Consider the following 12043-nt stretch of genomic DNA (forward strand, 5'->3'; position numbering starts at 1 on the left):
ATAATGACAAGGAAACTTATTTGTGTCTACTACTATCACTATTAATATGATATTGCCACTGTTACATGTAGATTTTGGCACTTTTCAATATTGAATTTGCACCTCGCTTTTAATTTCCCGCGCACCTTTTTGTCTTTATTGGGGGAGACATAATTGGTTCACAAAGTACCGGTTTTAACGCGGTTTTCTTGATTTTAGCTAAATGCCTCACGCTTCGTACTTGATTCGGGGCCAATCGCTTCAAATGCTGTAGCTGGAATTGATTTCAAAACTGAATGTTTCACGCGTGGTCAATTATATGCTGCAGCATCAAGAGTTGGAAGCGCAAATAATCTTTATATATTAGCGCCAGACCGCAAAACCAGAAATATCGTTTACCAAGAAGCACTAAGATGAAATAAAAATATACGTATCTTTGATGTTTTATATAATAGTTACATTACATATATAATTGTGTGGCTGTGGGTTTTGAGTGGAAGGGAACCCATGGCAGTGGCATGCTGAATTGGTTTGAGTGATTTACACTATTTTGAAAATAAAAACATACAAGTGTATGTATTTGAAAATAATATTGTAACTTGTAATGTCTCCATAGTAACCCCCTGCTTGTTATGTTACCTCTGGGTGTCCGACACTAGCACCGTGTGAGCGCTGCACTCATTCAGTCACAGCAGCAGAGGGCGCTGCCGCCTCTCTCAGGCCCTGGGTTTCCCTGATGCACTCACACATCATGGCGGCGCCCTGCAGCACACATGTTGGGAGGGGGTTATCCAGGTTTCGGGCCCCGCTCTGGGGGGTTGCCCGGCTCTGCACCACAGGGGGGTCGGGAGAGCACGGCCTAACTGGAGCCGGCGGCAAAGCAGGAGAGGAGCCCGGAAAACCCCGAGCAGCTGAGACTGGAGGGAAGGTGAGCGGAGAAGTGCTGACTTTTGACCGGAAGCCAGGGAGAGAGAGGATATGTAGGGGTGATCCGCATACAGCGCGTAGAGGTGCTCTGCTTACAGCGCGTAGAGGTGCTCTGCTTACAGCAGGTAGAGGTGCCCTGCATACAGCGCGTAGAGGTGCCCTGCTTACAGCAGGTAGAGGTGCCCTGCTTACAGCAGGTAGAGGTGCCCTGCTTACAGCACGTAGAGGTGCCCTGCTTACAGCACGTAGAGGTGCCCTGCTTACAGCAGGTAGAGGTGCCCTGCTTACAGCAGGTAGAGGTGCTCTGCTTACAGCAGGTAGAGGTGCCCTGCTTACAGCACGTAGAGGTGCTCTGCTTACAGCAGGTAGAGGTGCCCTGCTTACAGCAGGTAGAGGTGCCCTGCTTACAGCAGGTAGAGGTGCCCTGCTTACAGCAGGTAGAGGTGCCCTGCTTACAGCAGGTAGAGGTGCTCTGCAAGAGTCCAATCCTGTGGAGTTAGTGAGGCAGACAATTCATCTCCATTCATCCCCATTCGCTGGCAGGGGAAGACTTCATTTCTTTCCCGTTGAAGTAATAGATGTTATTAAATAATAATTTGTTAATTCATTCACTTTTTGATCTTTTGAAATGTTCGCTGTAACATGCATAGACTGCACATTTGTTAACCCCGTCATTGCCGAACTGGCTTGCAACCCCAGCTGTCTTCTCGTCAGCTTTGGGTGGTCTCCCTGTTTTGGTTTTGGAGTCAGAAAATGTCATGTAATCCTGTTCTGGGAAGATGTCCATGCAGCCAAATCTCTCCTCTCCCCCTTTTTTACATTTATCAACTTGATTTCAAATAATGACCTAAAATAACATTTCAGGGTAGAGCCCTTAACCAAATTGCCAAGCAGGGGTGGTTAAAATGTAACAAAGCTGTCTGGAACTAAAGTGAATCTAATAAAGGAATTAAAGAAACTGAAATAAGTGTCCCTGGGGCAATTTTGGGAACACATCCAGTTCCTGGGATAGTTCCTCTGAATCGTAAAATTGTATCTCAGACTAGTCAGTGTCTGGACAATTTGGATGATAAACTATTTCATTTGGCAGAGGCAAAAATGCTACTGCTCTACTACTGAAAGTTTGTGCGTTTATCAGAAATTGAAGTTACTGTACAAGCATTTTTTTTTATTTCCTTAGTTGCTGGGAAAGTGCTGCAAAGCAATGCATTATATGTCTGCAGAGCAATGAAAGGGTTAATATACAGATGCAGCGGCTGTTATTCGAACAAATCACAGCGCCATTTTCATGTGCGCTGCTGTACTCCACGCGGCATTAACGCGGCCAATCGTCCCAGGCACACGTGTTTATTGCGGTTGCTTTGTTTGAATTTCATGGATTGTGTGCAATTAAATGCAATAAAAAGAATGAATTGCAATGTGTACAGTACTGTGCTACTGTGTCAATTTCAGGTGTTTAAAAGCCAGAACACTAAAATGCCATTTTCTGCACTCGCGTATAACGGCGGTACGGTTGGAAGAAATCCCGCGCCATCACATGGGTATTCTGAGGTATACACAGCGTGAAGTGTTTCAATAACGGCCGCTGCATCTGTAGATTTGAAGGATGTAGACTTCTCGGAAACTATCTACTTAACGCCGCAAGCGGCTTATTTTGGGAAAATTGGCACAGAGAAATCAAATAATTTTAAATGGCTCTGTGCATCATCTTTTTTTGGGGCACAAAGTACAGGCATACCCCGTTTTAAGGACACTCACTTTAAGTACACTCGCGAGTAAGTACATCTCGCTCAATAGGCAAACGGCAGCTAACGCATGCGCCTGTCAGCACGTCCTGAACAGCAAAACCGGCTCCCTACCTGTACCGAAGCTGTGTGCAAGTGGGGAGACTATAGAGCCTGTTACACGTTATTTACATCAGTTATGCACGTATATGATGATTGCAGTACTGTACATGCATCGATAAGTGGGGGAAAAGGGAGTGCTTCACTTTAAGTACATTTTCGCTTTACATACATGCTCCGGTCCCATTGCGTACGTTAATGCGGGGTATGCCTGTAATGGACTGCTCTAGACTTACAGATGTGAATGGTATATACTAAAAAATAAACTATCTGTGTTAAATTTAAAGAAGCAATTCCCATTAAAAAAAAAAGATATATTTTTTTATATACAGAATTGAAGCAGGGGGCCTCCGCAGCTGAATCCCATTCATTTCAGCAACAGGATCCCTGCTTTCAGAGATACTTACCTCCAAAGAGGGGGCCAGTATCTCTGCAGTTTAAAGCTCCATGGGCTAATTTGAAGTCGCACCGGGTGAAGTCACAGAGCTTTGAAAAGTGGCCATAATGTGAACCCTGGTTGCAAGCGGCTACCGGCATCCATCACAGAGGTAAGTCTCTCTGGAAGCAGGGGTTACTGGAGATAAAATTAATAGGGTTCAGCTCTGGAGACCCCCTGCTTCACTCTTCTGAAAGTAATGGCTTGGATTGCCGCTTTGTGTTGCCACAGAATGAAGTTGCTAGGCATCACCCCAAAATGTATTTGATGCAGCTCAGATGTTTCATTATATAGGATAACAAAATGTAGTATTTTCACAGTATGACTGTTCTAAATGTAAGGGGGTCACCCCCGGTTCCCCTGATTTTCCTTTGCCCCCTGCCTTACCCCTGTGGCAGTGGGGGAAGGGGACGGCGACTTCTCCCGGCGGGCACCGCCCTCTTGGTTTTGGCGCGAGCTTCGCCCATGCGCAGTAAAGATCGCGCACGCGGTCCCCATAGAAAAGAGCTTTGCCAAGGACTACAATTCCCAGCAGCCTCTGGAGACTGCACTTTCACCCTTGTCACAGGCAGCATTGAAGCCAATAGAGCTGGCAGATTCTCATGCTGCAGAGTTGCAACAATGTTGTGTGCAGACAGGGTTTTTGTCAGTTGCAGCACGTTAGGCAGTCAGAGACCGGAGCAGCGCAGGGAAGGAGGTAGGGTACAGGAGTCAGGGACTCCCTGTACTAGGCCAGCACCCCCAGGGCCCGAGATAGCTCAGCTCCCCAGTAAGGTGAGTGTTGCCAGGGACAGCCCTCAGGTTAGGGACCCTGCCACTTACATTAGTGGGAGCTGGGAAAGAAAGGTTACAGAGAGTTGGAGTCAGGGAGCTGTGAGGGAAGGAAGGGTGTGGGGAGCGAGTGCAGCTCCTGCCCCATATAGGTACCTACACCCCAGGTAGGCCCCAACTCCCCACTAGTTTAGTGGGTAAATGCTTAGGGAGGCCCAAGATAGGGACGCTGCCCTTAGTATAGAGTGCTGCCTTGTCAGAGTCACGGCTGTTAGTGCTGTGAGGTCTGACAGGCAGGCACCTTGTTGCGCAGCATCCAGTGAGCTACAGCTTGCTGCTGTAGGCGCTGGGACTCTTTAGGTCTTAGTAAGTACAGTCAAGGCTGGGAAGAGTTAGGGGAGTGGGGCAGGTTATTAACCCCGGTAGGCCTCTAGGAGTTTTCCCCAAAGCCACTTTAGGTTGCGGTACCACAGGGACAGGCCCTAGGTTAGGGTTCCTATCACGTTAGTACCAAGTGTTAGTTAGGGACTCAGCGGACGCTGCGGTTCCTGTAAAGCGGTTCGGACCCACGTTGGGGTCAGCAGAGACTATTCCAGAGGGAGACCGCCCTGGCGGTCTGCGTACAAAGGAGTTCGGTTGGAGGATCAGACGGATTGATCACACGTCTGACCCTTTGCGAAGCCAGTTGCTGATCCGAGTACCGGAGTGCTCGGCAGGTACCATACAGTCATAAGTGCACCAACGGGCCCCTTAGTGTAACTGTGACTGCGCAGTCACCCACGTTCTCTCCAAGAGTGCGGGACATTGGGTGGGATTCTTGGGACACTGGGTGGGATCACCTGGTGTTGGGGAAGCGTCCTGCGCGACGCCGTAGGTGTCTCCTCTAGAGAGGGACACAGGTTATATAAAGGTATTGCGTGATATGTTATATTGCTTGTTAGTAAAGTCACTCGTTAATATATATATTCCCGTGTATGTGATTATTGTATTGTCCTGCGAGGAACCACTCTCCCTCTGGTGGGAGCCATCGCAGGTGGAGGCGCTGAATTGAGTAAGTGGTTACCCCTAGTATAATTGCCCCAGGTTCCCCGTGGCGGAAGCTCAGCCCTCCTGCGAGCCAACAGGTAATGCACCACACCTATGGTAACACGTATGTTCCCTTGCACCCCACACTATATCTGCGATTGGGGGGGGGGGAATACCCGTTACATAAATAACATTACACAAAGAATTCAGCTTTCTGAACGCTAGTTTTGGATAATAATAATGAAAAAAACCTTATGGTTGAATTTAAATAGCATCAATCTGGTCTTAAAAATAATTAAAAACAACAAATTATGCGTCGCGTAACTGAAATTGTGATGCACAAAAGAATTGAAATTGTTAGCGTGTGTATGTATATCTGTGTGTGTGTGTGTGTGTGTGTATATACATATATATGTGTGTGCGTGTGTACGCGCGAACGGCAAAAAAAATTGCCCTAGAAGAATAGCAGACACTCCAGGTCTTCAGAGAGTAGGAACGTTCATACTTTGCTGCCAATGGTCCGCTCAAAAAGGTGTGTGTGTGTCCGAGCCTGTTTCCAGACATATTCCAGCCGCGCGGCGTCGCCGACGACTTCTGGTATAATCACAGCCTAAGGATGTAAGGCTGTATAATGACAGGTATTGCCATCAGAAAGGACATAATGCTGCCTCTTTACAAACCATTAGTCAGAAATTTAAATGGGGGATGTGTTCAGTTTCTGAGGCCACATCTCCAAAGGTTATAGGCAACATTTCTGATCCAAGGCTTACCTTTAGGGGGCAATTGTTTATTGTCCGATGTGGCCATTAATTTTTGGTTGAAAACGGTCCGTACGGCCACTTCAGAATATATAGAATAAGGCTCTTAGGGGCACATGCATCAAGTGCTGGTACATTTATCACACCCATTCCGGCTTTAAAACCCATTGACTTGAATAAGCGTTAGTCACAATGGGTGCGATAACCGTACCAGCACTTGATGCAGCTGCCACTTTAAAGTATATGACGCGAAGACCTCAACATGTACACTCTAAAAGAGAAGACCGAATGAGTGGGTATAACAGAGGCTTTCGGAGATCTGTGTGAATATATGTATATGTATATGTGTGTGTATATATATATTTTTAAAAAAAAATCTGGTTACCAGTTCACCACTGCCGATCTAGAAGTCACAGTTTGTATGGACTTCTGCCCTACAGCTGCACTCTATGGCAACTATGGTATTTTGGAGAGCACTGGAAAGGGCAGTGCTTAGGGGCACAGCAGTGCTGTCAAACAATTGGGTGCAACTTTGGAAACTGGCTGTAATATTAAAATCTACTTCAGCTCCATATCACCAATCAAGAGAGATAAAGAGATCATGTGCATTGAAGAGAGAAGGTGAGGCAGGGACATTAAAGTGAGAGGAGAGCAGGAGAAAGCAGATTGAGATATGAAATGACCGTGGACAGAAAGAAGGTGGCAGCAAGGAAAACAAAATTGAACACAGGAAGGAGAAAGGGGAGATGTAGCCTATATTTAATTGTTTTGCAATTTCATGTAAAACCACAATATTACATTGGCCTGTACTGCCCGTAACATGATTAATTTTATTGTGTATTGAATTCAGAGGATCGTATATAAAATAATAATAATAATCTGGTGAGTGTCATTTTTGTTTTTGGGCTGGTGCAATTTGATCTCAAATTTCATGGCCTGAGATATACAGACATCTTTTTGAGTGAAAGAGTTGTAGATGGCATGGAAAAAAAGCCTACCATTTAAAAGTGACAATTACAGTCACAACATTGAACAATTCTTATGGGTAGACTCCATACAAGTGTAGAAAGAGCTGAATGAAAGTCTTTCATAACCCCAATTTGATGCTCTGATCCACCTTTTTGGAGTTTTTAAAAAGCACATAGGATCAGGGCTCGCTCTGTGTATACTCTATACAGGACATTGAGATAGTTATGTGAACGGCAGCAGCCTAACCCTTACCTCAACCCCAATAAACCAGCCTAACTGTAACCAGCACAGTCCGAGTCCTGATAATCTGTGAGAAAATAATTGACCGCTAAATAAGGGAGAGGGAAGGGGTTATTAAGCCGTGTATATACAGTAGCGAGAAAAAGTTTGTGAACACCTTAGGATTTTCCCAGTTCAAACCTAAATGTTAGATCTTAATTCAAGTCCTAATAATAGATAAAGATAACCTGATCAAACTAATGACCCAAAATATACTTTTTCAACATTTATTTATCCATAATAGAGCTGGCCTAGCCCGTATGGGTGGCAACAGCAATTGACCGGGGGGTGCGGCCCCCCCCCCCATCTGGTCTGGTGGTCGCGAGCGCGATCAGGGAGTCAGTTGGGGCGGTTGGGTTTCAAATTAGAGCCAAGGAACAAGCAACTGTCACTTGTTCCATGGCGTTGGAGCAGTTTCCCACCCACCCATCCCTTTGAGTTAATTAATTAAAAAAAAAAAAACATTTGTTTTCAGTGTTAACATTTCTTTTGCAGATAAGTAAGAGAATATTTGAAACAAGGAAGAAAAGATTATGATGGAGGGGTCAGTGGACCAATTGCTTTGTCGCGGCGGCAGTTGGGGGGGGTAGGTGCTTGTCCCGCCAGAAGTGGCTCGGGGCTGGTAACCGGGGGGTTTGAAGCGAGGGGGTAGGTCACCGGGACGTACTTCCGGGTGCCCCCTTTGCGTTGCCCAGCTCTGAGCATTCTGGCGCGGACAGGTGGTACGCTATCCCCATTTGTGTTTAATAAATAAGCCGCGGCCTTTTACCTCCATAAATGTGTCCTCTCGTTATTTGTATGTTTTATGTAGAGGGGTAATAGGAGAGGGGGGGGGGGAAGCTCGCGCCTCCTTGGTCAATGATTCAACATAAAATATGAAAAGGTTTGTGAACCTTTAGACTCAGTACCTGGTGGCACCCTCTTGAGCAGCAATTACTTCAACTAAGTGTTTCCTGTAACTGCTGGTCAGTCTCTCACTTGGCTTTGAGGAGTTTTGGCCCATTGCTCGTTACAGAACTGCTTAAACTCAGTGACATTTGAGGGTTTCCTTGCATGGACAGCTCGCTTCAGGTCCTGCCACAACATGCCGGTGCTGTTTCGGTCTGGATTTTGACTAGGCCATTGTAAAATGTGGAATTTCTTCTTGTGCAGCCATTCTTTTGTAGATCTGCTTGTATGTTTAGGATCATAATCTTGCTGCATGACCCACTTTCGCTTCAGCTCACGGACGGATGGCCTGACATTCTCCTCTAGAATCCTTCTGATACAGAATTAATGGTTGTCAATGGTGGCAAGCCGTCCAGCAAAGAAGCCCCAAACCATCACACTCCCACCTCAGTTTGACAGTTAGGATGAGGTAGTTCTGTTCGAACGCAGTGTTTGTTTTTTGACAAACATAATGCGTTGTTGATGCCAAAAAGTTCTATCGTTGACCTGTTTTTCCAGAGAAGATTGTTCCAGAAGTCTTGTTGATCATCTATGTGCTCTTTAGCGAACTTCAGACAGGTAGCTATGTTGTTTTTAGAGAGCAGTGGTTTCCTCCTGGCTATCTTTCCATGAACACTATTCAATTTTTTTCTTACAGTTAAGTTATGAACAGTCACATTAGCCAAGGTAAGAGTGGCCTGCAGATCCTTGGATGTTACTCTGGGGTTCTTTGTGAATTCCTGGGTGATTTGCCAGTTTGTTCATATAGATATTTTGGTAGGTTGACCGCTCCTTGGGTGAGTGATTGTGGTCTTGAACTCTCAATTTGTAGATCTGTCTGACAGTGGATTGGTGGAGCTCCAAATCCTTAGAAATGGTTTTATAACCCGTTCTAGACTGATGAGCACCAATAACTGCTTTTCTGAGGTCCTCAGAGATTTATTTTTATCATGGCATGATGTGTTTCCATACACCTGTATAGTGAAGACCACACTTTAAAAGTTTCTGATTTTTATATAGCTGGTGCCTCCCAAACTCTCACATGAAGAGCTACCTAATTATTTAAACACCGTTGGTCTAATTCATACAACATTTTGTTTCAAAAGACATGGAATTGGTTAATATAAACCCTATTGTATATTTAAGAAAAGACTGGTTTTGATTCAAGAAGGTTATCATGGAAAAACCATGGCATTTCCATAATTTATCATTGGGGTTCTCAAACGTTTCCTCGACAATGAAGACACTTCCATTACTGAATGGGTGGTATATTTCTATATTTGCAAGTTGCGTCATGATTTTTGTGGTTTTGCTCAGCTGTTCTTTTCTCAGATTTGGACTGAGTGTTTTTTTTTGTTTTTGCTTTTGTTCTTAAATTATGATGTTTTATATCCAACTCTGTAATTGTCTTCATCACTTCAAGTTTAATACACCTCATATAAGCCAGTAGCTATAAGTCCTGATCAAGCTAAAGACAGGTGGGTCTACGTATCAAGGCAAAAACATTCAGAAGACATATCAAAGAAAAATCCTATTGATTTCAATGGCACTTTTTTCTTGGATACATTATAGTGCATTTATTTTGCTCCAGATTTGCCTGGAGACATACAGTATACTCCAGAAAGTGCTTATTTGTTACTGCGCTTTTCGATTTCATCTTTTGGGTCTTAAACCTGGTGGCCATTGGCCACCCCAGCTTTTAGGGCTGAGATGTGCATCTGCACACAGGTGAGTATACAGAAATGAGATATATTGGGTTGACTGCCTTTAAAAAAACAAAACCATGAGGACCTTAAAGAGCGGTTTAAGTATGATATTGATGGATTGTGTTACATGGCTCAGGGCCTTAACTTTATTGTAGGTTCAAAATTGCCAGGTGTCATTTGGCTTTGAGCATGCAGAACCTTCAGTTGCTTCTTATACCCTATGCATAAAACCCTTGTTTTCTGAATAATTTAGCATTTTTGGCTTGCACCTCAGGAATATTAGCTAAATTTTCCTGTGTGCCATGTAAACCACAAGGTGGAGCCACATGATCGAACATTATTTGGACAGGGGGATAGTGGCCGTAGTTCAGTAGCAAATCTGAGTTAATCATTCAAATGAATGTGGTGATCTTCACAGTTTGAGTAATATATAGAGCAGTAAATAGAACTACAAATGCACTTAAATCATATAAGATGTGGCACTTCAAAACATGTGATACTTCTCACCTGTAAACACAGTTCAGTAAAGAAAACAAACGAAAAAAATATTCTAAACATCTAGATAACTTTATAGTAGTTGGTGGTCTTGTCAGGTCTATATTTTAAAAACCAGGTAAAATCTATGAAGAACGCTCCAGCTGATCCATAGAAGCATTTATCGTACTACTTTTATGATTACCTACTAAAATAAATTTACTGAGTCAACCACACACACAGTTTTGCGGCTGGAGGAGATAATGCATTTACAATATAAGAAAATGTGATAAAAAAAAAAAAAATTATCCAGGAAAATGAGAGAATACTCTGGACTGCATATTCCTGCAGGAATCCAAGAACCAGCTGGGGATGTGCGGGAAAAGGAAGATTTCCAGGCATGCAGTTAGTTGAACACAATGATTTTGTTACACCATAAAATAACCACTGTTGCAGCCATTAATAAATTAAGATTGTATTCAACTACTAGCAAACAAACACTGCATCAATCAATAGGATGCATAAGTAGACTATACATGAAAAGCAGTGTTATATAAGTAACAAAAATATAAATAAATCTATCAAATACAATCCCTTTGGCAGTTTCTCGGGTGCTTCTCCAATGATAAAGACTTCATATTGATCACTAATGTGTATAGTACAAATAAATAGATAAGTTCTAATGAACAGATTAAGCACAATAGTTATGATTCAGTCTTAATTATTAAGACTCAATCAACTATTGTGGTTAATCTGTTCATTAGAATCTATATAGTCTATTATATGCTGTACTTATATAGTCTTTATCATAAATGTAATGTGAGATTAAGTAGGACACAAACCCTGACATTGCAAATTCCTAGCCAAATCAGTGTTGTGATTATGTACAAAAGACAGAAAAGCCCAATCCTACATCCAATGTAAAAAAAATACACTGTCAAATACTTATATATTCACTTGAATAAGGGTAATTAATGTAAACCCTTTGGCCAAAGCGTTATAATCCTGCAAGCCCCATCAAGGTATGACCAGTAAGCAAGCCCCACACTACCTATGCAAATTCTTATTTACCTCTGCTGGAGAGAGAATGGCCTCAGTGGACCTGTACGGCACAAGAGCATGAGAAAACCTTGCTACTTAAAAAGTGGGGTGGGGTGAGCTTAAGCTCTGGGAGGAGGAGCCACTAACCTCCAAACAACTGATACCAGTTGAAAATCAAATTAATAAACACAATCCCAGCAAGCTCAGAACCCAAAACCCACCACATCATATATATATATGATGTGTATATATATATATATATTGGTGTCAAAAGGAGTGCTACTGAGTTGTATACAACAAAAGACAGAAAAGCCCAATGCACAGTGAAATACTTATTTATATATTCTCGAATACGTAATTGTGATTACGTACGTTTACCGGCAACCAATGAAGATCAGTCCGTATATCAAGGTGTTGTGAAGAGTTTGATTACTCCTGATGAAACCACCAGCGGTGAAACATGTACAGTTGTCCAGCATTGGAGAAGGAAAGAAGCCTGTGCAGTGTATCTCATCAGCTGGGGACCCAACCCGGAAGTGTGGGATTTCCACAGGGAGACACTGATCGCGGAGGAGGCGGTGAGAGCCCTATCCACCTCGGATCTCTGCTATACCTGTGTTACCCACGCTGTTTTACTTTCGACACAATGTGAGTGTTGAATTTAGTTTTATATTTATAAAATCAGTTTACAGTCTTGCACTATTGGTTCTTCTCGTTGCAAAGGTCACCTCTTCTAAGATTATCTACTGGTCACATTGGAACCACCATTGCCACTGATTTTGGATTTGCTTATATTGGTGGGAAATATGAGAGTATACTCCCATCAAAGTCATGTCTTTCTTTTTCTGGTACAAGGCATATTGCACTAATGTGTTTTCTTTTAAATCTTGGTTACAACACCTGCGC

General features: G+C 43.4%; 1 protein-coding gene across 1 annotated transcript in view; it reads left to right on the top strand.

Annotated features, from left to right (window-relative positions):
• Positions 1 to 677: 677 nt before the first annotated feature.
• MRPS28 (mitochondrial ribosomal protein S28) overlaps positions 678 to 12043 on the top strand; it is a 146811-nt gene continuing 135445 nt past the window's right edge. Inside the window, exon 1 of the mRNA XM_075583056.1 lies at positions 678 to 907. Within this exon, the coding sequence (XP_075439171.1) occupies positions 716 to 907 (192 nt within the window). The 5' untranslated portion in view covers positions 678 to 715. The remainder of the gene's footprint in view (positions 908 to 12043) is intronic.

Source organism: Ascaphus truei, chromosome 2 (genome assembly GCF_040206685.1).
Source record: "Ascaphus truei isolate aAscTru1 chromosome 2, aAscTru1.hap1, whole genome shotgun sequence".
NCBI lineage: Eukaryota > Metazoa > Chordata > Amphibia > Anura > Ascaphidae > Ascaphus > Ascaphus truei.